Source organism: Acomys minous (genome assembly GCF_964271855.1).
Source record: "Acomys minous genome assembly, chromosome: 12".
NCBI lineage: Eukaryota > Metazoa > Chordata > Mammalia > Rodentia > Muridae > Acomys > Acomys minous.
In genome coordinates this window covers 91,830,201-91,857,160 of record NC_140493.1, presented here as the reverse complement: position 1 = coordinate 91,857,160, position 26,960 = coordinate 91,830,201, and the positions used below count along the sequence as shown (strand labels likewise).

At 44.8% G+C, this 26,960-nt stretch overlaps 1 protein-coding gene across 1 annotated transcript; it reads left to right on the top strand.

The window, feature by feature from the left end:
* Window positions 1-1,246: 1,246 nt before the first annotated feature.
* On the top strand, window positions 1,247-26,960 carry LOC311579646 (keratin, type I cytoskeletal 39-like). The gene is made up of 16 exons (XM_084750394.1): window positions 1,247-1,764; window positions 3,096-3,178; window positions 3,447-3,603; window positions 4,832-4,993; window positions 5,155-5,280; window positions 6,313-6,533; window positions 7,543-7,634; window positions 16,998-17,137; window positions 19,857-20,312; window positions 21,163-21,245; window positions 21,856-22,012; window positions 22,695-22,856; window positions 22,960-23,085; window positions 24,371-24,591; window positions 25,783-26,038; window positions 26,448-26,960. The coding sequence occupies exons 1-15, from the start codon at window positions 1,312-1,314 to the stop codon at window positions 26,027-26,029; spliced, it is 2,886 nt and encodes a 961-aa protein (XP_084606520.1). The 5' UTR covers window positions 1,247-1,311; the 3' UTR covers window positions 26,030-26,038; window positions 26,448-26,960.

Sequence of the window (26,960 nt, the reverse complement as noted above, 5' to 3'; positions counted from 1 at the left end):
CCTCATCCCCCTGGTTCTGCACCTGAGGTGTTGACTCAATGGAACTTTTGGTTGTAACAGGCATCATAGAACCATATTGTCTAAGGTCCAATATTTTTAATTTTCATGAAATTGAAACATTCCTAAATAAGCAAGAGGAAACAGACTCCCTGTAACAGAAATCATAAATTCTGTGGCTTCCTTGGCTCTACTCCTAAGTATAATCAGCGAGGGTTCCCCAGGGACTGAAAGGGTACAGCCAAATCCTCAGTGTGGAGAGATCTCTCCTCTCCTTAGAAACACAGGTGAGGACTGGGGCTGCAGGTCGGGGTGGGTCATTTGTGTAGCATGAACAATATCTTATGAGAGATCTCCAACACCAAAGGCAAGGAAAGGAGGGAGGGAGGGAGGGAGGGAGGGGGGAGGGAGGGAGGGAAGGGAGGGAGGGAGGGAGGGAGGGAAGATGGAAGGATGAAGGAAGACTGCTTTTAAAAATAATATATAGCATCTAAAATGGAAAAGAAGGCAAAGCTTAAGTGTGTGACGTCCACTCGGAGCAGAGCCAGTCTCATAAGCTAAACAGGCTTGGGCACGGTTAGTGCTTGGCAAGAGACCACAAATTTTAGGTAGTCAAAGCTCACAATTCAGACCTTGATCACCAGTTTATCTTTTTGACTCATGAGGCACACCTTATTGTCAGCGCTCTCTAAAATGGCTGCACACACCTTTACACTCAGTATAAACCTTTTCCTTTACCACATAAGCACGTGCTTCAAGCTCTCTAAAAAAACATTCCAAGATTGCCAACCACAGTGACCGTTTCCATGGTGGCTGGTAGCACAAACAGACACATGTGATGTAATGAGCTGTGATGTCCATTTGTAAAGGAGGTGAGAGCATCCAATTCTCAAGATCAAAACCTATATATCACCTTCTGTATCTCTAGTGATCTCTACCTATAATTGCTGATGTTTCAAATTTTCTCTTTGGTCCCTTATTCTTGCCAAAGGATAATGCTTCCTATGGCCATTGCTAAAATAAGGATTTTTTAAAATAAAATAATAATAACACATATGGAAACGGCGTTAGTCCTGACTTAGTAACCTGAAGTTATCCTCCTTTTACGAGGCATAAAACTTCCTTGGTAAATAAGCAACACTAATGAGATGTTTGTAGGAAAACTGGCACCCGCGGTGCTAGAGAAAACATCGGTGTGTCCTGTAAATACCCATTTGGGGAGCGATATAAAAGTCTCGGGAGGGAAGGAGATGGTTGGAAACCAGGGGAGACCTTGGCGATACTGCATCCAGTCTGCTCAATCCTTCTTAGAAGATGGCTTCCGACGGCTCCCCTGGGTGCTGCTCTTCTGAGCCCTGTGCAGGGGCGTCGGGCTGCGTGACTGCCTCACCCTGTCCCACTGACACAACTTGCCTCCCCACCACTTGTGCCATATCCAGATGTCAAACCCTGGGCTTCCTCTGCAGGGCCCACCACCCAGCCGGTTGCCTCACGCCGCCGTGTTACTTCTGCGCTGGCGGTTGTAGCAGCCCATGCCTGATGGGGAGCTGTGCGTGGTGTGAGGAAGGGACGTTCAACAGCAATGAGAAGGAGACGATGCAGTTTCTGAATGACAGACTGGCCAGCTACCTGGAGAGGGTGAGGAGCCTGGAGGAGAACAACGCAGAGCTGGAATGCAAGATCCGAGAGCAGTGCGAGCCAAATGCCCCGCTGGTGTGTCCCGACTACCAGCGTTACTTTGACACCATTGAAGAACTCCAACAAAAGGTTGTGTGTCTCATTCACCCTAATAGTCTCCATTTTCCATTTCATTTCTGATTTCTCTCATAGTTGTACTGGAGCAGGTTGCTTTATGGATGTAAAACAAAGGAAAGAGGGATTCCCCGAACGAGGTGATGGATGACAAGTCAAATGACCTGTCTCAGTCTTAGCTAATTATTGAGTGACTATAGAAATGCCATCTCTGTAGGTTGGTGGCAGAACTGACATATGTACACGTGGGGAGGGGAAGCACGCATGTGCGTGAGAAGGCCTGAGGTCAATGGCAAGTGTCTTCTACCCCCACCCCACCCCCACCTTGCTCATGAGACAGTCTCTCATTGAACTCAGTGATGGCTGACTGGCTGGCCGGGGAGCTCCAGGGAGCCTATTGTCTCCACCTCCCCAGTAAGGGGGTTAATAGGCACTGAATGCTATACTTAGCTTTTCTATGTCAGATCTGTGGGATTGACCCCAGGTCCTCCTACTTGGCATTTCAAACACTTAACCAACAAAGCCATCTCTTCTTTTAACTGATGAATTTCTACAGCCACAGACAGAAATGCAATTCTAATAAGCACTACCAATGGCGGAAACTTTAACCAAGCCAGTGGTGACTATAAAATGCCTTAAGTCACTTATGAAGGGAACTTTGAGCTGCAGAGATGGCTCAGCGGTGGTTAGCAGCATTGTATCACTCGTGAGCGCCTGAGTTCAGTTCCCTATACCCAAGCACAGCAGCTCACAGCCACCTCTAATTTATCTCCTGAGGAACTGACACCCTCTTCTCAACTCCTAAGGCACTGCACAAGTCTAAACTCTCTCTCACGTACACATACTCTACACATACACACACACAGAGGCACACATACACACACACTCACATGCACATACACAAACTCACTCATTCACATACTCACACACACTCACACATACACAGTCACACACACATACTCACATGCATATACAGATATTCACATACACACACTCTCGCATGCACACACACACACATACACATATAGTCACACACACATACTCACATGTATACACACACACACACACACACACACACACACACACACACATACACATAACTAGAAAAAAAGACAAAAATCTTTCTCCTTAGGAAGGAACCACTTTTTTATTTCTATTCTTTGTTTCTAAATTGGCTCTGCATGGTTTTTTTTTCTGGGTGAAGTGGTACAGTTAACAGGAAACACAGGCTGAGAGTGATGTTATGCTAACTTGCGAAGACTTCCATAAGCAAATGAACGGCTGTTGAGACAGATGCGTGGGTTTGTTCCAAAGAGCTGTTGGTTACGTGGTGACTTACCTCTTAGATACTGTGCACGAAGGCAGAGAATTCTAGACTTGCTGTACAGGTGGACAACTGCAAACTGGCTGCCGATGATTTTAGGTCAAAGTAAGTCCAATTATATTTATTTTTTTTAAACCACTCTGCATTTGATGTATATAATTTACATGTTAAGCTTTAAATTTAATTTGGAAAGAATTAATGGCTTCCAGCGAGAGAAAATATTCTCTGCATAATACCTTTTAACTGAGACTGTTTGAGACTTGGGCTCCCGATTATTTGGAATGCAAGGGAAATTGTGGCCTGTGGCTCCCTTGCACTCCCAGCACTTTTTAGCCAAGCAAGCCACTCCCCTCTCCGTCGCTTGTGCTGACAGGTATGAGAGTGAACTGTCCCTTCGCCAGCTGGTGGAGAATGACATCAGTGGCCTCCGTGGGATCCTGGGTGAACTGAACCTGTGCAAATCAGATCTGGAGGCCCATGTGGAGTCCCTGAAAGATGACCTCCTTTGCCTTAAGCAAAGCCACGAAGAGGTGAGTGAAGGGGCCGCCGTGCCAAGGACTACAGGAACAGTTCTGAGAGATCTCATGGGACTAAACTGAGCAGAGCAGACATTGCCTAAGCTGGAACAAAACCGGAGGCATGCCTACTGGGCCACCTGATCACCCTAGTGTCTCTTAAGGTAGATGAGACACACAACGTGTGTGTAATTATGTAACATAACCCTAAGCGGCATGGGGGGGGGGGTTGGGTGAGGCCGTTCTCTCTCCCCTGCCATTGCAAGGGCGGAGAAGGAACTTCATTCACGGCTTTCTCCATAGCTCTGTTGTACAGCAAGAAACTTGAGCTAGTAAACAAGCTGTGTATCCGTTTCAAAAAAGGGGGGAAGGACAAATAGTCCTGCAATATTTGGGTTGTGTCTTTAGATACTGTATATCTATAATCTTGCTTCTGTCATAAGCTGTTAAGAATGAAAATCAGGAGGCTGGAGAGATGGCTCAGTGGTTAAGAGCATTGACTTCTCTTCCAAAAGACCCAGGTTCAATTCCCAGCACCCACATGGCAGCTCACAACTGTCTGTAACGCCAAGATCTGACACCCTCATACAGACATATATGTAGGCACAACACCGATGCACATAAAATGAAAAATAAATAAAATTTAAAAAGGAATGAAAAACAGAGTGATGTAACAAAATAAAGCAAAATTTACTCTTTGGCTATTTTGATGCTAACGGTAGCTAGCAATTATGGGTGCCTTAGCATGAGTCAGGGAATTTATAAATGCACTGTGTGCGTGTGCCTCACAATAATCTTCTGGGAAAATGGTACAATATTACACCCATTTTGGCAGATAAAGAAACTGAGACATTTGGACCTAATAAAAAGAGGGGATGGGAAAATGGCTCAGCAGTTAAGAGTGCTCACTGTGCTTCCAGAGGACCCAAGTTCAGTTTCTAGCACCCACTTCAGGGAGCTCCCAACAGCCTATAACTCAAGCTCCACGTGGCATATAGACACACCTATATGTAAATTTTTGGAAAACTTTTTTTAAACAGAAGTAATAAAAGAAAATACAAGAGATCCGAATCAAAACCCCAGACATTCACCCAATGTGCCAAAAATCAAAATATGGTGCTATTCTTTTTATCATATTAACATTTTACACACACACACACACACACACACACACACACACACACACACACATACACACACACACACACCACTCTGACAGTCTTTACTCCATTTCCACTCTCAGGAGGTCAACCTGCTTCGTGAGCAGCTTGGAGACCGGCTCAGTGTGGAGCTGGACACTGCCCCTACTGTGGACCTCAACAAGGTCCTGGATGAGATGCGGTGTCAGTATGAGAGGGTGCTGGCCAACAACCGCAGAGAGGCAGAGGAGTGGTTCGCTGCCCAGGTCAGTGCGGCGGCGGGGATGGGGAAACACGGGGAGGGGGGGAGGGGGGGAGGCGGGGAGAGGCGGGGGGGGGGGGGGGGGAGGCGGGAGGAAGCGGTGGGGGGGGGGAACCGGGGGGGGGGGGAGGAGCTCTCTAACAGGGGGCGGGGCCTGTGTTTCAGACAGAAGAGCTGAACCAGCAGCAGATGTCCAGTGCGGAGCAGCTGCAGGGCTGCCAGACTGAAATGCTGGAGCTGAAGCGCACAGCCAACACTCTGGAAATCGAGCTCCAGGCGCAGCAAACCCTGGTACGTGGGACGAACCGTATCAGCCTTTGTCAGCAATGTGCCCAGAGATGCTGTGGTCTTTGACAGAAGTCCAGGGAGATGCTCCACAGTTCACGCAGCAGGTCTGGGCCCCCCACTAGCCAGGGTGACATCTCCCTGCCTTTCTCCACGTACGTCACTAGTACATATTGGAAGGACAGTGACAAAGCAACAGGCTTGGTGACCTCACGGGCTGCCTCCCTGGTCCTGCTAGGCCTGAGCATGTCCCTAGTACCACCCACTAGAGACAAGAAGAGTCTCAGAACACCGTGGGACAGAGACACGCCTAGCCACAGATTTTAATTCCTCTTTATCCACAAAACAATTTTCCAGTTTCACCCTTGTGTCTAAAACAAGCAAAAATCAACTTTCAAGTGTGTTCACACTACAGCTGAGATCTGCACGTCACCACACCCCTCCCCACCCAAACATCAAGAACACCACACAGTGACAGTCACATATACTAGGTCCCAGCAGGCAGTACATGTTGGGTGGAGTCCAAAGAATACACTTAGATGAACCTCACCCGAGCATTCATCTAGGAGAGGCATGGTGGAATTCATATCCGACACCTTCCCCAGCCTCCCTGAGCCGGCTAGAGCCCAAGGAAGTGAGCGCCAGAATCACCTACAGTTCTCAGTGGAAATGGAATCCGGTTGGTTGACCCCACCAGCTCCCTACCCCCACCCCCACCCCCACCCCCATCTTCTGTCATTGTGCCAATGCTGCACTGCCCCTCCCTGCCAGGTACTGGGCTGAGTTTCTTCCAAAATGCTGTCAACCCTCCTCTAGCTATACAAATAAGTGACAGAGGTGATAGGCACTGCTCCAAGCGCTCGCTCCGCACGTCAGCTCTCTCACCCTAGCAGCCTCCCCCTTGCGTTGCATTCTCCACTGGCTAGAGAGCAAAACAGGCTCAGAGAAGCTGAGCAACTCGCCTGAGGTCTCAGAGCTGGTCCAAAGCAAGGATCTGTCATAAAAGGCTCTTTTTCTGAGGAGGTCTTCCTCTTGCAGACAGAGTCTCTGGAATGTACCGTGGCAGAAACGGAGGCCCAGTACAGCACACAGCTGACCCAAATGCAGTGCCTCATCGACAGTGTGGAGCAGCAGCTGGCTGAGATCCGCTGTGACCTGGAGCGACAGAACCAGGAGTACCAGGTGCTGTTGGACACCAAGGCCCGACTGGAGTGCGAGATCAACACGTACCGGGGCCTGCTGGAGAGCGAGGACAGCAGGCAAGTTACCCAGCTACACGCTCCCCAGAGTCCCAGAGGAGAGTCCTGTTCTCCTTAGGCCTGACGGAGGCCAATCCCCACTAAGATGTTTAAGGAGGGGTCTTCCTTTTGGAAATGGGAAGAAAAGGCCAGGCTGGGTGGCTCAGTAGGTATTTTACTTACTTCTCTGTTTTTGCGACCATGACCAAAGACAACTTAAGAAAGAGAGTTTATTTTGGCATATAGTTACGGGTGGGTCAGAGTCTGTCATGACTGGGCAGCCTGGCAACAAGCATCAGGCCTGATAGCAGGAGCAGGAAGTTTAGAGATGACCGCTTCAGCCACAAACAGGAAGCAGGGAGAGTGGACCGGAAGCGTAGCACTTCACAAACTCGCAAAGCCCACCCCTCATGATGTACTTCCTCCAGCCAGGCTGCACCACCAATCCCAGACAGTTCTGCCAACTGGGAACCAAATGTTCAAAACCCGAACCCACAAGGGACATTTCTCATCCAAACTACCACAGTGTGTAAAGATACTTACTGCCGAGGCTGATGACCTGTGGTCAGTCCCTGGAACCGACATGGTGGAAGAGAACTGACTGGCTCCATAGGCTGTCCTCTGACACCACACACACACACACACACACACACACACACACACACACACATACACACACACTAAGTATAAAAAGAAAAAATTTGAGTGAAAAATAGCTGAGACTAAATGTCCTAAAATATCTTCAAGATGTAAAACAGAATGATTTTCACAAGAGGGACACTGGGGCCCTGCATGACAGAACATTTGACAAAGTACAGAGAAGAAGGTGTGCGGCAGGCATTGCTGCTGTGCGTGGAAGCAGGCACGGAGGTGGAAGCAATGGCTGTTCTGGGTCCAAATATGGAACAGGCCAGAGTCACATGCAAAACTCCTACTAAGAATAATTTGAAAGGCGATGTCTAACGTTCCCAAGATGGCATGCTGCCAGAGTTCTCCTGCTAAACTTGATTTGAATTTGTTTTCCCCCCAGACTCCCCGGCAACCCATGCTCTACAGCGCCTGTACCAAACAGCACGTGTGAGCCCTGTGCAGCCTATGTCATTTGCACGGTTGAGAACTGTTGTGCATAAAGATTAAGTCTCTAGCATGGTGGATGGAAATCAGAGCTGTTGGTGCTCAAGAAAGAAGTCCAGGGCTCAACCAGGCACACCAATGCAGAAACAGGGATCCACCGAGCTTTCAGGTCCTGAAAGTCTGCACTAAGCACCCTGAATCTGTTGGTCATGGTTTCTGCTTTAAGCTGGCTTTTGATATTCTGGAAGCCCATAAAGTATTCTTGCAAATCTCCAAATAAAATTTGCTTCATTTCTTTGGGAAGGTAAAGATAGTTAGTTTAGCAACTAATTGCCCTTGGTTATAATGGCCACTTAACAGAAGAGAAATTGTATAAACCCATGACTGCAGTTTGAATTTGCATAAATCCAGGCTGCAAGGGTCTTCACTCTTCAAATAGATTAAACAATCCACGAGAAATGTTGTGTGTCTAGAAAGATGTCTCTATGTCTCTTTCTCAGAAGTAAATAACATTTATTTTATTTTTAATTATAAATAAGGTTCCCCTATTTTAACTTTTGCATATTAAAAAAACGTACAATTCTTCCCCATTAATGGTCAATATTTAAGAGGGATTTCAAGTTTTCATTCTTAAAATTGGTCTTCCAGTGATATCACTATCCATAAACTAACAATTATTCTTAACAATTTATACAGTTATATAATGTTTTTACTTATGTTACCTAAGCATTTTAATCCTAATTTAAAAGAAAACAGTGTCTGTGTTCATCACTTTAGTGGTTGGGTTACTTAATATAGAATAAGGTACACCTAGGTTAGAAAAATAACTATTCTGATACATTTTTTAAAAAAAGAGAGACAGATGCCATCATTCACATCTGTAATTTTAGCTCTCAGAAGAAAAAAAGCAAGGTGACTTCAAGTTCAAGAGCGGGTTTACATATTAAGAACCTGAATCAGGCGTCCATAGTGACCTTGGAGGCTATAGAGCAAAGTGTCCACAGTGATCTTCCAGACTATATGCGTCATATCCATCCTCCCAAACTTCACACAGACCCTTCCCACCTGGGTATTCTCTACTTGGTTTTAACCCACTTAGTACAGTTTGTGTTGTGTGCATATTCTCAGGGCGGGGCCATCTGCTGAAGCAGGGTCGACCTACCAAGGACCACTCCCTTAAAGAATACTGACTCTCCCTCTTGAAGAGGCCACTAACTGCTCACAGCTCCTCAGCCAAGGGTGTGGGGGCCTGTGAGTCCCTCCTCGCTCCATAATGAAATGTTGACTGTCTTGATCTTATGTGGCATGCACCGCTAACTTGGGGTCATGAGCACAGTGGTCCTGTCATCTTCAGAAGGCACAGACTGTCTCTCACAGTCTTTCTTCCCTCCTCTTTCACAATAGTGCTTGAATCTTGGGAGCAAGAGCATGTTGTAGACATCTCATATGTGGCTGAACAACCCTCTGACGTATTTTCTCTGCACTTTGACTAGCTGTGAGTTTCTGTGTCGCCACTGTACACTGCACAAAGAAACCCCTCTGATGAGGTCTGATAACAGCACTTGTCAATGGGTTACAGATGCGAATTTAGAGGGTGGGTTGATGCCATATCCATTTAGCAAAGTGATAGCAAAATATATATGCAAATGAGCCAACAGGGGTGGAGCTTGGTCAGTCCTAACATGATTTCTTCTGTGACCTGTGAGCCGAGTGTCTAGTGTCTTCAGCGGAGAATCTTATCCTCCAGTTCAGGGGAAACCCTGGGATTCTACATGAAACAAATATAATACGCTGAAAAGTGGAGGAAGAAGCTAAACCATCTGGAAGATTAGAGACTCAAAGAATAGTATTGCGGTTGGAACCCTGGGATTTCCTTTTCACCTTTTATATCCCACAGCAGGAGCTGAAGGGATCAACATCCCTGTAGCATCAACAAGTCCAAGCCAGAAGATGATGTCCCAGGGAGAACTTGACCTCTGTGAATAGAGAACCAGAAAGAGGTTTCTACACTTTCTAGGTGTGGAAAGACAGAAAACCTTTAGACGCTAGGCACTCAACTCAAACAAAACCCACAGGAGGGAAAAATGTTATTTTGTCTATCAACAGGCACATCAAGACAGGCCTTCCCGTCTTTTCTAGGCCATAATGGCCACCAAATTCCCCTCACTGGGGTCAAGTCAGAGAAGGTGGAAGAGGTATCACCCAAATTCCCACTGGGTGATACTGAGACCTGCCCCTGACGCAGGGAAGACTGTGGGGAGAGCTTGGACTTAATGTCTCATTCTAGCTGTGAAAAAAAAAATCCTCCTCAGGGCAGTGTCTGAGCAGGCCTGGAGACAAACAATAACAAGGGCATTCAGGAAGCAGTAGGAATAAGACTATCCCTCCAGGCCTGGTGGCACCCAGGGGAGAAGCCAAATCTCAGCCTTCCCACACTAAGGAAGAGACCTCCCTTCAGGTGTTAAAATAGGAAGTGGAGAAGCTGACCCCGACTCCTCTTTGGCATCATGAGGTGACATCTCCCTTCCCTTCCCAAATGTGAGGAAAACCTGTTTGAACCAGATTGAAATGACAGCCAGAGTCTCAGAATACAGTGTCCCAATGTTCAGGTGTCTATCCGAATCCACTGGTCCTTTCAGAAGCCAGGAAAACATCTATGCAAACAACAGATCACAAGGCGCCCCCCAGGAGGGGTGCTAGAATAACCTGGGGAGGGACTCAAAAGAAGTTGCCATAGAAAAGCTCCCATGGCCGCATTCTGATTGGCTCCTTCAACAAATGGAAAGCACAGGGCTGTCTCAGCAAAGAAGACATCAGGAAGAGCCAGGGGAAGTTTTCAGAACTGAAAACTACCGCAGACCCAACATGTGACTCTCAGTGGATATAGATTCAGTCACAGAACTTGGTGTGCCCAAAAGAGAGAAAGAACAAAAAGTCTGATCACTGAACAGGAAGCTGTCCCTCAGCCTGGATAACAGAGAGAGCCTAATCCAGAAGCCCCGGAGAACTCTGGGAACTTTGGGACCATATCAGAAGAGCTCAGCTCTGTGTCGTTCAACTCATGGAGAGGAAGGAAGTGGATGGCAACATGTATCTACAGAAATAAAAGTTGAAAATTTTTTCCACATCTTACAAAGATCAAACTAATAGTCAAGAAGACAAGCCAACATCCAAAAGGATAAATTTAGTAACAAGAGTCCACACAAGATATAGGATGAGCAACTTCTGAAAAACCAAAAAAGCAAACATTAAAGTAAGAATGAGGGAAGTGAGTGAAAAACAAAATTTTACCTATTAAAGGGAAAACTATTTAAGCAATGACAGCTTTGACACCATAAACCATTGTGGTTTTGTCATGGAGACAAGTATCTGAGAGGAACAGTTTAAAGTGGGAAAGATTTGTTTCTGATCATGGTTTCAGACTCTTTGGCCCATGGTCATCTGGATCCATTACAAAATGAGTGCTCAGCAGAGACTAGTCAACTCATAATGATGAAGAAGTGGAAAGACAGACAACCCTTTCAAAGGCATGCCACCTCCAGGGACTTCCTGTAACCAGACCCTACCTGCCTCTTCAAACTTCTCCCACTTCCCAAAATCTTGAGGCCACAGGCCAAGCCTTCAACACCTGAGCCTCTGAGGGGACACTGCATGTCCAAACCACTACAACCATGGAGACCAGAAGGAAGCGGCACTAATTTCTTCAAATGCTAAAAGAAAAGAAATTGCCAACATGTAACTATTTCTTATGTTTATGTGCTTATTTATTCACTCACAAGATGGCCCCTTCAGAGGCTGTGCATACAGCACAGCTGATGGAGTGCTTGCATGCTCAGAGCTCTGGGTTTGATGACAGCACTGGGCGTGGTTGGTGCAAGCCTATAATCCTGGCACTCCGGAGGGGGACAGAGAAGGATGAGTAGTTCATATCAACCACAACTACATAGCAAGAATGAGGTCAGCCTGCGATATATCTAGTCCTATCTCAAGAACAAGCAAACGCACGCAGTAAAACAACTATTTTATTACTTTACGTTAAGTGTGCAAAACAGTGGGCCTCATTGTGACATTTTCGCACACACATACAACGTGCCTTGATCACATTCAACACCCTTACTCACTCTTCCAGATCCTTCCTCACAGACCCCTTTCTTCCTCCCTGGTGGCTTCTTCTACTTTCATGCCCATTTATTTCTAGGTTCCAAATACATATGATAGAAACATGAGTGTCCCACCCAAGTCTGGCTTATTTGGCATAACATGATGATTTTTTTACTCTCCCCATTTTCCTGCAAATGACAATTTTTAGAAGATTATAGAGAACTAAAATGGCCCAATGTTTTGCTACTAAGTTCATGATTTTGCATGTAGCCTTATTAAATAAGATCTAAGTACTGGGAAAGCAAGACTCTCCGGTCCTTGGCATACCTTGCTTATAACTTCCTGTGCATATGTAATCCTTTCAAAATCTAAAACTTTCAGAGAAACTCAACAGACAACTAGAGGGGTAGTCCTCCCATTTTTTTTTCTATTTCTTTTTTGAACACTCATACAAATTATACTAATAGTAGTTAGTGTAGGTTTAAGGAAAAAAATCAAATTTCAGACCTAAGTCTTTATATCAAATGTGTTTACACACCCCATCTGGTCCTCTGATAATAAGAAGTTGTGAAAATACTTAAGACAAAAATGCTTTCCAGATCAATTAACTCATGGGCTGTCTTTCCAGCTCTAGTATGGCTCTGATGATGAAACACAGGAAACACACGAACACAGTGCAAGAAAACTACAAGTCCTACCGCGTGTTTCAGCAGATTCCTCCCTCACAGGCTGTCTGGCTGTCACCTGCCTGCTCTCTGTCTTCACCATAGCTTGGCTTCCATTGTAAGACTATATATATATATATATATATATATATATATATATATATATATATATATATACAATACTGTGTGCGAACCAACTGTGCCCCTGGGGCCCCACGCTACGTTTTGTTTCTGAGACAAGGTCTCACTGTATTTCACGCAATAGCTTCCGAATCTCCATCTTCTCCCAAAAGCTTCCCAAGTAGCTGGTGCCACAGGCACGTCCCACCACCCCTTGCCTGAGATGGTAGGATCACTAAGGAGCAGGACCTCACGAAATGGAGTCAGATCCAAATCCAGCTTTGTGAACGAATTACCATGGGGGGGGGGGGCAGGGCGGTGTATGAAGTCATAGGAAATTAGTTCCTGTCACAGTTATAAGCAGGCTGGGCACCTCCTTCTACCCACGCCGTGAAATCCCCTTACGCTCGCTGACATCCTCTGATGCTATCTGCCCCCCTCCAAAAAAAAAAAAAAACACTTCACTAAAGCTAAGCAGATGATGTTACCATCTCTTAAATCTTAGCTGTGAGCCAAATAAGCATCTTTATAGAGCACACAGCCTCGGGTTCTTGTTACAGCCGCAGAACATGAACTCAAGCACCATATACATTGCTAAATGGACCCCTTCCACGCAAAATTTGACTAATCAGAATAACAGCACAGAATGAGCGTCAAAGACTGTGCCTGACTTCCAAACCCAAAAACAACCTTGCTAGTATTCTAAAGACCTCTGGTCCCATTTCCAGCTCCAGAAGCACAGCACAGACATTACTCAAAACATGAGAAGTATGTATAATCAGGTCTATACTTCTCCATATATCTGTCTCACTGTATCGTAGCCTCTGGCTTCAACACAAACCTTGTCAACTTACGCAAACAGAGAAAATAATGGAAACCTCTGATTACCAGGAAGTGTGTACTGTCTGCTAGCCTTAGTCTTACAAATGCACATTTCTATCTCTACAACCTATTGCCTGTCTCTGTGCCTCCTGTTTGATCTTAATAAAACATGTGAATGATCAAAAAAGATTATATTAGATGCTATTATATCACTTATATCTAATTATAATATTTTTGTAGTGATATACTTTTTATTTTTATTTATGTATATATATTATGTATATTATATATATAACATATATAATATATATAACATATATATACTTGTTAAACAATTTTCTCAGAACCTATAAACATTTATTGCTGAACCATATCCATGTTTCCCATCAGAAAGATTGTCTTGGCTACCTTCCACCAGGCAGGACAATATATATGGTCAGCAAATCTGTTTGTCTTTGGGACATTAGGGGCTGGTTTTAGCCTGGGCTCCTGTAAAACCAAAATAGGAAAATCTTTATCAATGCTGGCCACTTGGGGGACCCCCAGCTACCTTTAGCCCATCACAGCCCTTTGCTTAGTTTTGGACTGACATGTTTCTAATGGTACAAGTTAGTCCCAAACCTAACCTGCTCTTCAATTACCCACCCCGCTCTCACCGGCATTAGGGTTAGGAAATCAAGATTTTTTGGCTATAGTCCACTTGCACAGGCCAAATAGCCATTCCTTTCTATCTTCCAACAGTGATTTAAAACCTCTAAAACCACAAGACCATTAGGTGGATTTCTTTTCTCACCTCACAGCAGTACAGTACAGTTACATTTGTGTAGAAACTCAAACATGTTTTTTTAAGACTGGAAAACTATTAGCCTGATATGAATCTAGATCACAATGCATTGTACAGTTCACTCAGCACCTCACAACAAATTAATTGATGCCAATGATGCTGATGCTGATGACAATGCTGCTGCTGCTGCTGCTAATGATGATGATGATGATGTTAATGACGATGATTAAACCAAGAGCAAATTATATGCAAAGGGCAGGGATGTCAGTCAAAGGAAGCTTGGCATCTCGAAACACTGCTGTCAATCAAGCCTTTCTCCACATTCGTTCCAACACTGGGCACATGTGCATATGTATGTATTCTTCTGGCTCATCAAGCATTTAAATGGCAGTTTGCTTCTGGACTGAATAATAAAATTCATGCAGTGATATGCAGAAGGGTCCTAATTTTGGGTTAAGAATATGATATTTTCATAGCATTAGTAATTCGCTTAACAGGATGCCTGCTGCTTTAACACTTTGTGTTACCTAAAAATTATGGTGACCTCTCTATGTAAGTACTAACCTACACGGGTGGCAGGGCGTGTTGCAGTCTAGGGTCGGTAGACAGCATTCCAGAAGGACTCTGGGAAAACAGTGACTTTGAACCTCACCTGCAAGAAGTATTCATAACCTGTGGGGCTCCCACTCTCACAGCAGGTATTTAGGACAGTCACGTCTTACTTCACAACATGAGTATGTTAGAATAATATGTTGCTGGCCAATATCATTTCATTTCATGAATGTCAGAGTGTGGTTATGCCAAGTTAGGTGACAGTGACCTCTTGATGCAATAAAAAATGTATATGAAAAAAATAAGCTACATGATATTGCTCTGGAGAAAAACAGCATAGTAATGTATTGGGGTTTTGCTTTTGCTTTGTCTTTGAGACAGGGTATAGCCATGTAGTCCAGACTTTCCTCAGGCTCACAGTTCTCCTACCTGAGCCACCCAAGAGATGGAATTACAAACATCCACTTCATTCCTGGTGAGCGTAATGTTTTACAGTAAGCTGTTTTATAAATAGAAAGAATGTACTCTAAAGTGATCATTAAAGGTACAGTATAGTAAATCTATGAACCAGTGAATAGTTTAATAGCATAGCCTGTGCATAATTGAGTGTGCTATAGTGTAGCACCATGGATTTGCACCAGCATAGGCACAAATGCGTCATAGAGCATCACAACGGCCACGGTGTCACTAAGTGATGGGAACTTTTCAGTTCTGATACACTGTGAGCCCTTACTGGCTCTACAGATAGGAGACAGGCCCTGCCTAGCCCTCAGCTACTCACCACACACTGGCTGCTAACCCACCTTCCACTGCCTTGCACAGCCCCACACCCAGAAGCCTCTGCCCGGAGCAGAGCCATGAGGAAAATGCCCATTGTTTCTCTCAGATTTACTCTTATAGGAGGGTAGCTGATTGTAAATTTTTACTATTCAGAAATCCCAAAGCCTGTATAATAAGCCCAGTACTTGGAATATAAAATGTCTCAGAATCATTCTTTGCCCCAGAACCTTGAGTCATAAATCAAAGACTTCCAGTCTAGAGAGATGCCTCAGTAGTTAAGAGCACTTAGGGTCTTGGCATAGACAGGGCCTTAGTTCCCAGGACTGATGTGAAGGCTCACCAATCATCTGTAACTCCAGTTCAGGGTATGAGATGCCCTCTTGTGTCCTCTTCTGGCACCAGGCCCACACATGGTGCACAGACATCCATGCATATGTCAGCAGGCCCACACATGGTGCCCAGACATCCATGCACGTATCAGCAAGCTGAGGCATAATTACATAATGGAATCGCACACAGCAGCAATAATGAGCTACTAGTTATAAGAGCATGGATGAATCTCAGATACATGACAAGATGATGGAGCCAGGGAGAAGTGTGATTATACTTACAGAACTTAATCATTCATAAACAGTATGATTATACTTACAGAAGCTTCTAGAACAAGCAAGGCTTGCCTACAGTGTGGTATATCTGAAGTGGTGGCCACGACAAAGGGGAGAGGTGATTTAGTTAAAAAGAACATGAAGTTTCAAGGCTGGTGTTTGATAATTCTATTCTATCTCCTAATCTGAGTGGGGTGTGTGTGGGTGGGTGTGTGGGTGTGTCTGTGTGTGTGTCTGTGTTAGTGTGTCTGTGTCTGTCTGTCTGTCTGTCTGTCTGTGTGTGTGTGTGTGTATTTCAAACTTCTGTGAGCTATATATTTTTCAATTGATGTATTTCAATGTAAATTAAACTGTTAAAAAAAGTTAAAATTATAAATTAAGATGTGCTGCCTCTGTACACATGACTCTTCACAACTTTTGTCATATATCCCAAATAGATCAGGGTTTCAAATATAAAGTGTAAATCACAAATATGCTAAAAAAAAGAAAATGTGGAGTTCGCTTAAAACGTCAGAAGGTGGAAGGTCCTTGTAACAGCCACTTAAAATCAAGAATCTATAAGACACTGATCAGCTTGACTATAACATTTGAGAGGATTCCTGATCTCAAAGCTGCATAAAGAAGGCTGGAAGGAGAAGGATAACGGTGCTAACAGTAGCATTCTCTTGCCATTTGTAGCTCTTCATGATAACTATCTTTTTGCAATGTATTGATTGTATCACTTTCAGGGCCGAGAACGTCAAGGCTGGAAATTAGTGTTTCTCTTCACCTTTCTGCGTCCCTCCCTTTGTAAGTTGTTTCTCCCGTGACTCACCTCCTTCTTTCCTACTATTGAATGATTCCCCTTTGATTCCTGCAAAGCCACAGTCCATCCATTAACTTCTTATTCTGGCCTCTCCCGTGTCCTCTTTACTATGTGGTCGATTTTCCTTTCCCTGTAAGCATGTTTGTGTCCCGTCCATAAAATCCCTCTTTCCTGCAGCTGCAAGGCTCTTCTTCTACGACAGCGTCACCTGCCCTCTTTTCATTGTGATAGAGCAGTGGGGATTCGTCGCCGTCCTTTTCCCACCACCAGCTCATCTGTTCACTTTCAGCCTTCTGGCTGCTCCGTGGCTGTTCTGCGTGACCTATCTTGATGTGTTTCTTTAGCACTCTTGAGATAGGCAACAAGCAAAATTTACAGGGACCTTAAGAAAGCCACCAAACATATTACTTTAGTGTGCAGAACTATTTAATGATTCCAGTGGAACAAGTTCAAGCTCTTCGTTCCCTGGCAATGATTTTACATGGCCCAGACCTAGCCAACTTTGTTCATCACACCCCAGCTGTATCCTGAGTCCCATACTCTGTGTTCTCCCTGCCTGGTCTCTCCACTGCACTCTTTTGTTTCATTGGTTATTTGTTTTGTTTTGTTTTGTTTTGTTTTGTTTTGTTTTTCAAGGCAGGGTTTCCCTGTGTAACCGTGGCTGTCCTGGACTCATTCTGTAGACCAGGCTGGCCTCGAACTCACAGGGAGCTGCCTACCTCTGCCTCCCTGAGTGCTGGGATTAAAGGTGTGCGCCACAGCTGCCCAGCATCCACTGCACTTTCATTGTTAGTAGTTTCCACCATCTTCTCTAATCTGGGTGTTTCTCACTTGCTGAGGGTAAGGGGGGAGCGTTGTATTCATCATCTCCATGTGGTGGCACAGGATTGTCCCCAGAGTGCAGCTGGGGGCCTGTATTTCCCACACTGGTTTTAAGCATCCTGCTTATCACACACTAAATCCAAATCTACTTAGGACTCTCTCCACAGGCTACTCAGTCTATTGTATCAGTCTGACTTTTCAAACGTCAATAGCATACTATTTTAATTACTAAAGATGTGCCTTTTGTTGGAATATCTTGCAATGGTTATATCTGTTTTCCTGGCTAATGTCTCTCATAAAACGTCAAAACATCATACCGAGTTGAAGAAAGCCATTTGGTTTTTTTTTAAGAGGATGTCAATACATTATTGGGATGTAAACTGAATTAACACAGATACAATTGAGATTTTACTTAATGATGTAAACTGTGTTTCCATTTAAGAACATGGCCATAACCTTCTGCTTATTCTAGGTATCTGTCCTTGGATGTAGCTAAATACTTTGTTCATGCAAATGTTGTACCTTTTTAAACAAAATTGATTCCTATAATTTTAATTTTGTTGTCACTATTATGAATTATGGGCTCCTTGCAAATTTGGCTGTGCCCCGACATCAGAACCTGTCAATATATTTTATGTGACACGGCAAAAGGGACATCCTTGCAGAGGTCCTTGTCTCGTTGCCTATGTGGAGACAGAACTTCACGGTGGAAGTGTGTGTGGAAGGAAACTGTTCTTTCCATGGCACAGGAGGCAAAGATGGTGTGCTGGTGAGTTTTTACCAATCTAACAGCCATTGCCATCCGGAAGGAAAGAACATCAACTGAGAGAGCACCTCCATCAGATTGGCCTGTAGGCCTGTCTGTGGGGCACTTACTTGGTTAACAGATGACGTGGGAGGGCCCATCCTTCTGCAGGGAATGCCACTCCTGGGCCGGTGGTTCTGGGAGATATGGAAAAAGGTAACTGAATGTGGGCCCGGAGAACAAGCCAGTAAGCAGTGTCCCTCCGTGGCCTCTGCTTCTGGTCCCGCCTCTTGAGTCCCTGCCCTGACATCCCTTCATGACAAGATATAAGATGAACCTTTCCTCCCTCAGCTTGCTTTTGGTCCTGGTGTTTACCACGGTGATAGAAGCAAACTAGGACAGAGGGGAAGGCACCAGGGTCCCAAGATCCCCTTCACAGGCACACCTCCACTGGTGTAACTCTCTCCCCACCTCCTTAAGAGTCCACCCTCTCCCTGTCATGCCACATCTGGTTGACCAGTCCAATGCCACATGGGCCTTTAAGTGACTTTACCCAAGCATAGCACATGGGGTCATCTCTAGAAGCCAGGAAACGTGGAAAATCATCCTCTCTCGCTCCATGAGGAGTCAGAATCAAGTGACCTTTTTTGTAATATTTTTTTAAATGTTTTCCTCAGAAATAGCATGCACGCCTTTTAACATCACATCAAGTCCAACAGGTTCGTGTAACACACAAACGCTGGGCAATACGAGTGCTACAAAAATAGACTTTGGGCAATCAAGAAGTAATCAGTGTCTTTCCTTAGAAACGCCCTGTTAGCAGGAAGGCTGAATGAAACACCATCCCAGCCATTGGATTTGTAAGGCTCTGTTTAAACATTTTAATCTATACTCGGCATGACGGAGTCATGAGGATGGGGAAGTGGGTTGGTCAGGTCAAAATCAAAATGAAATGCGGATTTCTACATTCCCTCACAATTATCAGACATTAGTAATAGTTTCCCTTTTCTAGAGAAGAAAGGAAAAGAAGGTCGGACTCATTCCGGGTCAAGTTGACTGTCAGCCAGAGAGGTCAGCAAGTATTTAAAGATCATAACACACATACACCTGCTTAATGATGGATGCTGTTGAGAGTGTGACGGAGTTCCTTTTGAAGACCCGGTGTAAAGCTCTGGACCCAATGACAAGTGGTAGTTGCGATGGGTAATAACTTAGTAACCACGTAAATGCACGTTTTTATGGGACACGTAACTCTTCCTGGGCAAGTAAAAAAAGCAGATTAATGAGACGTCCCTGTGGGATTTGACATAAGCAGTAGAAAGGAAAGCACCCCACCTCCTGTGTCGCCACCTGGAAGGGAGGCTATATAAGCACTTCAAAGAGGAAAAGCCACAGGCTTGGCATTTAGGCTCAGTTGAGGGTGCTTCGGGGAGGTGACCACAGACTCTGAGACAGCGTGAAACTGGACACACACTATGGACACCACGGGCTCTCCGGTGACTGTCTCTTCTTCGACCCCACCCCAAAACTGCTCTGGGAATACAAATTTGAGGGCCAGCTCTTCTAACAACAGCCGTTGTCATGATGGTCAGTCAACTGGCTGTGCACCTCGAACTCCCCAGGGTCAGGGCTGCCAGCCCACCCCTTGCCTCTCTCGCACCCCTCACTACTTGATAAGAACCTACAGCTTCCATCCCTGTCTTGATGACTGCAGCTGGTGCGGTGAAGGCATCAACAGCCATGAAAAAGAGACGATGCAGGTTTTGAACGAACGCCTTGCGAACTACCTGGAAAAGGTGCGGATGCTGGAAGGAGAGAACGCAAAACTAGAGGGTAAAATCCAAGAGGAGTGCAGCAAGGCAGCCCCTGTCCTGTGTCCCGACTACCTGTCCTACTACAGCACCATCGAGGAGCTACAGCAGAAGGTAAGAGCTCAGCCAAGTGCTGAATCAAACTACGAATCGATGGTCTCTAAAACATGGGTACCTGTTCAATTTTATTATTTCTAGAACCTTCTATGCCGATATGTTTTTATTAAGTTTAAAAAAAAGAAAAAAGAGAAAAGAAAAGAAATTCCTTGAGTGAAATTCATCTTGAGATAGCACACAAAGTTTTATGTTTCTTTTTACTTATTGCGAGTGTGTTTTGCCATTTTATTATCAAATAACTCGGGATTGAGACCTAATGAGGTGCTACCACATCTTAAATAAAAATAAGAGGACAGGGTCTGACAAGCTAAATTTTTTTTTTAATTTCTAAACAATTTTAGCTCTTATCTGTGTTACAACTGCTTGTGCCTTGAATGTCTATGTTGCCATCTTCACAGCATTTAGATAGTGTGTCTCTACACCAAACCTTGGTTTCCTGTTCAGAGGTGTTCTGCTACATACCTGGGTTCTTAATTTTTTCCCCCACAAGTATTTACCAAGCAACAAAAATATTCTAGCTGCCATTCTAGACTCTAACAAAATATGCCTAGCCTCAAGACTTGCATTCTGCTATCTCATGGTAAATTGGGGGAGAGATTAGAAAACATATACTATATATTTTAATAGAAAAAATGTACCCAAAGGTTCTTCTGCTTTTTGCTAATCTCTTAGGAAAATAACAAGAACTCGATTCTCCGATATTTCCCACATTTCTTAAGCATCACTCTGAAGAGTCAGGAAAATTCTAACTAGTCTTCTGCTAACTGGAACACACGGCCCTTTGGTTCTTAAAGTAGAGGATCCTGGTGTTTGTCTCATTTGTGTGTGTGCAATCTCTTAATTCTAGATCTTGTGCACCAAGGCTGAGAATTCCAGACTGGTCTCACAAATTGACAACACCAAACTGGCTGCAGATGACTTGAGAGCCAAGTAAGCTTGCCCAGCACTGTCACTGCGGGTAGAACTCACCCCAAGTCTGACTCCAATGTTCCCAGTGAGACTGTCCCCACATCCACTAAGCCTCCCACACCATAGCCCACCAGCGCTGACCCAGAAAAGACTCAGTGCGCTTAAGAACCCTACTATGCACACAGCACCTGCTGTGATGACACGTGGACCCACAGTGAGATAGATAGGGCCAATACTGTGTAACCTTGCTCCAGGCAAGAAAACCTTGGTATAACGAGACATAGACGTATGCAAAAGTGTGTACATAATATACAGACAGAGTCAAAATGCAGACCCAAGCTTCCTGAATCCAAACCCAATGTTTTCTTACACTGTGTTGCCTTTAGCAATGAAAGGAAAATAAAGGCCCTCACCTCAAAAGACAGCAAGGTGGTATCACTCTGGCAAACTAACTTAGGCATAGCAACTAAGTCATGGTCTGGATCAAATGATTTCACTGCTACAAAGAAGAAAATCTTCCACAGAAACATGCTCAGGGAGAGGCTCAGAGGAGAATGAAGCAGGAAGTTCTGCCAAGCTTGCCTTTTACAACTACATTCGAATGCCTTTTCCTCCTTTCTGGCTTTTAAAGCTATGAGGCTGAGTTATCCCTACGCCAGCTGGTGGAAGCCGACACCCACGGCCTGAAGCAGATCCTGGATGCGCTGACTTTGAGCAAGGCTGATCTGGAAGCACGAGCCCAGTCTCTGACAGAGGAACTTCTGTGCCTCAAAAAGAACCATGAGGAGGTGAGAAAGAGGCCAAGAGTCAGTACAGGATGAACCTCTAAAGTCAGCATCGGTTTCTCTCTGAGTTGTACATAGCAAAGTATATCCCCACTAGACACTTCTCCATTTGTCAGCTGCCACCCAGACTGCTGGGTTACCATATTACATCTAATGCAATGTGGGTAGGATATTCTCCATCGCTCCGATTTCCTCTTCATCACTGTTTTTTGTAGACATCCTTGAACAAACTTCTGCCACATCCTAATGGGAAAGGCCAATTGTGGCACAAGCTCATATGAGCACAAGAGTGATGGTGGGCTTGCCATTAAAAAAAAAAAAAAAAACCTTCATGATACTGCCTCCGCTTGTTACCCATACAAATGATGTTAAATTTTCTGGAACTTGGATATTGTTAATTTCTTCTTCTTCTTCTTCTTCTTCTTCTTCTTCTTCTTCTTCTTCTTCTTCTTCTTCTTCTTCTTCTTCTTCTCCTTCTGCACATGTTCAAGCTTAGCCATGCCTGAAGTCACCTTCAATCACTATAGAGTGTATCAATAACACCTATAAGTCATGCATCCCTTTGTTGAGGGTTGTATTCCAGACCCAATTCAACCAAATTATTTTTGTTAGATCAAAACTAGAACATGGTATAGAATGGCCACCTCTTCACTAAATAACTTCACAACTCCTCTTCCTTCCGTAGGAAATCAACTCCTTACAGTGCCAACTTGGGGATAAAATCAACATTGAAGTAATGGCTGCCCCTTCTGTTGACCTAAATCAAATTCTACAAGAAATGAGATGTCGGTACGAGTCCATCATGGAGACAAACCGTAAAGATGTGGAACAATGGTTCAACACACAGGTAGGGAGAACAAACAAGTAAAAAAAAACAGTAAGCTACATTTTTCTAGGAGCCCTTGTGTGTCATGTTTCCTTGCAAAATACCTGGAATCTCTGTGTTTCAGATGGAGGAACTGAATCAACAAGCAGTAAGCAGCTCTCAACAGCAGCAGTGCTGCCAGAAGGACATCATCGAACTGAGACGTACCCTGAGTGCCCTCGAGGTTGAACTCCAGGCCCAGCACCGAATGGTACCCAGGAGGCTGACCAAACCTTACCTTACACTGGTGGCAACTCTGAATGTTACACTGTTCCCCCAGACTGTGTCTCTGTTGGGTAAAGGGTCTGTGGCTAGAAAAGGGCTTCATGGTCAAGTAAGTCTTGGAAATGTTGGATTCCACAAAGGTTAGCCTTTCTGCAAGCTAGCCTACAAATTGACACATGCCATGGATCTCCAAGGAGATGTGCAGTACTCAGCATTCCAAAACTTATTTGATTATGGATGCTCTCCCCAGCTCCCCACCCCCTGTGCCCCCACCCCACCACCATCAGAGTATGTCACAGTGATCGTGAGCCATGTAAAACACTTTTAGAAACGCCAGGAGAACATTTTGTTTTTATGCAAAGCATCATTGTAAACTATCCTAGTGGGGTTATGAAACAAAGTTCTAAAAGGGGTGATGTAAACCGTTAGCTAACTTTACTAGGGAGGTTCTGAAAACCAGGGTGATTTTTCCCAAGCCAGGTCCACACTAAGAGCCATCACATCTAACTCACAGATGGAGGCACTGAGATCTCAAAGCCATAAGTGACATCCCCAAAGTCACCGAAGAAATGTGTCAGAGTGGGACCCCAAAGTCAGGAGCACCTCTGCTTCCTGAGACTGAGTCTCGGAAACAAGATGGCACTCAAACACCCTGCTAGGAAGGGCACTGGGAAAACCTTGCCCCTCATTTCATCACCTGCAGGCCACGTGATGTTGGGCACCTCATTAAGCCTCATTTTCTTCATCTATAAAAGCCGAGGTAGCCGTGTGAATAACTGGGGTTATTACAACCTAAAATCGCAGCATGGTCTGTAGGCTTACAAAATGATAGGACAGGAAAAAGCCTGACACGTTCACGTTTCAACACTCATGTTTCACTTCTAAAGGGATCGACCCACTGAGGGAAATGCCTCCAGTAAAGCATTGCTCACTTCCTTTGAAAGGCTCTAACGAACACAAGTTGAACGAGGGAGGTGTACTGGTGTGAGTCTAACGCTTGAGCCTTCAGTGAAGTGAGGTTGATTTTTTTTTTCTCTCTCTCTCTCTCCCATGAGACAGAGGGTAAGAGATTGAGTGGCAAAAAAAATCCTAGAGGGCATAAAGGTAAGCAAAATTATCATTTTTTTTGTTTTGGATTTATTTGGTTAGGAGGTAGTAAAAGTCATGGAGAGTCAGCGATTGCTTTTAAGCCATCTTAATGGCTTTAACAATGACCTTAAGGGAATTTGGAAAGAGTCATCATCAGGATCTGTTTCCCTCCCCTTTTGTAGAGAGATTCCCAGGAGTGCATCCTGGCTGAGACGGAGGCGCGCTACACAACCCTGCTGGCCCAGATCCAGAGTCTGATCCATAACCTGGAGGCTCAGTTGGCGGATATCCGGGGTGCCCTGGAAAGACAGAGCCAGGACTATGACGTTCTATTGGACATCAAGACCCGGCTGGAGTGTGAGATTGCCACCTACCGCAACCTGCTGGAGAGCCTGGACGGCAGGTATGTAAAGTTAAAACAGCATGCATGAGAAAGAAGTATACGCATGGACACACAGACACACACAGACACACACAGACACACACAGTGGTAGGGGGCCATCAGAGAACAAAGCGTTGATCTTCTTGTCAGTGAAGGGAAAATCTGAGCGGAGATTATCAAATATTCTCTAAAGACCTACAATGGTAACCTAGTCCCAGTCTGAGATTTTGTTAGCAGGTGGAACTAAATTGGTTTGAAAAGCAACCTGCCAAATTAAGCAACTGTCCCAAAGTGATCAGTCACCTTCATTCACCACATGCCCTTTACCGGCAATGTGCACACAGCACACGTGCAGTAATAACAGACACTCTTCCTTTAAAGAACTACAGTATACACACCAAAGGCCACCAGTTACTCAATAAAAATTTAAAAAATTAAAAATAAGATAAAAATCATGTATTGCAAAAAAGAACACTGGGTACAAAATATGGGCTACTCCAATCTTCTAAAAAAAAAAAAGAAGGAGGAGGAAGAAAGAAAAAAAGAAAGAAAGAAAGAAAGAAAGAAAGAAAGAAAGAAACTTATATAGCCAACGAAAGGGCACTTTGACACTTCCTGGTGATGTGCTAAAGGCTCCTAAAGTGGGGTTCAGACCACCTCTAATTGTATGACAAACTCCACACACACACAAGAAAATGATCTAGTTCGTCTTCATTGTCCAGATAGGACGCCCCTCCCCCTTGCTACACGGCCCTGTTGGTGTATGAGTTTAGTCCCCATCACGTCCGTTCTGCTCATGCAGAACTAAAGCCCAGGAAAGCTTGTTGGTTCAGCCAAGGTCTCCCAGTAGCAAACAAGAGAGCTGGGCTCCATCCCTGCCTTTGACTGCTGCTGCAGTGCGATTCCCATGGAGCTAGGGCAGAAATTCAACCTAGGTAATACTCCTCAAGCCAGGAGTATTATCTTCCAAGGGATCTGCTCTCATTCTGGTTCTCCTACTAACCACAGCACAAAATGAGTGAAGAGGCATTTAGCAGTGCTTATTTTGAGTGACAGGTATTGAAAGTTTAGCCACTCCCATTTTCTCCATTAATGGTCATGGCCCTTCCTCACTTACAGCTAAAATTAGGTTGCTGTCGTCATTGTTTCCGTTGCTGTTGTTGTTGTTGTTCCTGTTGCTGTTGCTGTTGCTGTTCTGTTGTTTCTACTTAGACTTCCCTGTAATCCATGTGCCACCAAACGGGAGCCATCTTGCCAGGCCAGAGCTACGAAGCGTTTGGCTCCAGTTTACACATCATCATCGCTCCCCGGGATTCACAAGCCCTGCCGTGCCTCTGGACCCCCATCCCGGATACTGGTTAAGATATGCACCATCACCAAGGAGATCAAGGATGGGAAGGTCATTTCTTCTTATGAGCACGTGCAGCCTTGCTACATCATCAGACCTGCCAAAGTCTAGCATCCCAAGGTGATGAGACTGACCCACATTCATGAAAGAGAGGCCAGTGCATGCTCCAGCCAGAAAGGTTTAAGAAACCCCCCAGTCCCTTAAGGTACCTAGTTTCTTACTACTACAGCGGGTCCCCGTCTCTTATTCTTCCCCTTCCCTAAGTCGCTGCTACTAACATGACAATAAGTCACATATCTCTGGAAGGACACTTCGTGCTGTCACAGGGATGGGAACTGACTAGCGAGTGCCGACATTCCTTGTATAGCCAGATGACGGACAGGCAGGTTTTTCTTTTGTTTGCTCAAGCCTTATTTCTCTCCATGCCTCCGTAGAGCCAGTCAGACGAGTTCTGGGATTGGTTTTGGCAATTGGCACGTGAAGGTGAAAAGCCACAGCCTTGCCTTCTAAATTCCTTCTTTGGATATAGAATGAAGCCAACACGGGGAACAGAATAAATAAGGAAGACCCGGATGTCTAGATTCCAGGAGTGAAGCAATGACAAGCCTGGATGCTGCTGAACCTTTGCTACCTCAACCACTTTGTTTTTCTGTACTATTACATTTTTTCCCTCCACCAAAACACAGCTGTGAGGGCTTTCCGTGATCTATATTCTTCCTCCACCCTGATTTTCACGTTTTATTTTCAGGCTTGGTCTTACTACATTTCCAAGGCTGACCCTGAACTCACTCTGTATCCCAGCTTGGGACTTAAACTTGTGATCCCCCTGCCTCAGCCTCCAGTATTTGAGATCATAGGTCTACGCCATTACAATACGGCAGATAGCCACAGTCTCTGAAACTTTGGGAGCCACGAGGCTCTTCTCCAAATATTTCCTTTTAAGAATCAAGATTGTGGGATGAAGCTCGGATTCTGTCCTTTGGAGACATTTTGAAGCCATAGCCTGGGTCCTTTCATTAAATGTTGGTTATTTCTCTTTCTA

What these genes read in the sequence shown, in the direction of transcription:
- LOC311579646 (XM_084750394.1), top strand. Translation starts at nt 1,312, where the DNA reads ATGGCTTCCGACGGCTCCCCTGGGTGCTGCTCTTCTGAGCCCTGTGCA. An exon ending in TTAAGCAAAGCCACGAAGAG is followed by an intron (nt 3,604 to 4,831) that starts GTGAGTGAAGGG and finishes TTCCACTCTCAG; the next exon opens with GAGGTCAACCTGCTTCGTGA. An exon ending in AACAATGGTTCAACACACAG is followed by an intron (nt 22,857 to 22,959) that starts GTAGGGAGAACA and finishes TCTGTGTTTCAG; the next exon opens with ATGGAGGAACTGAATCAACA.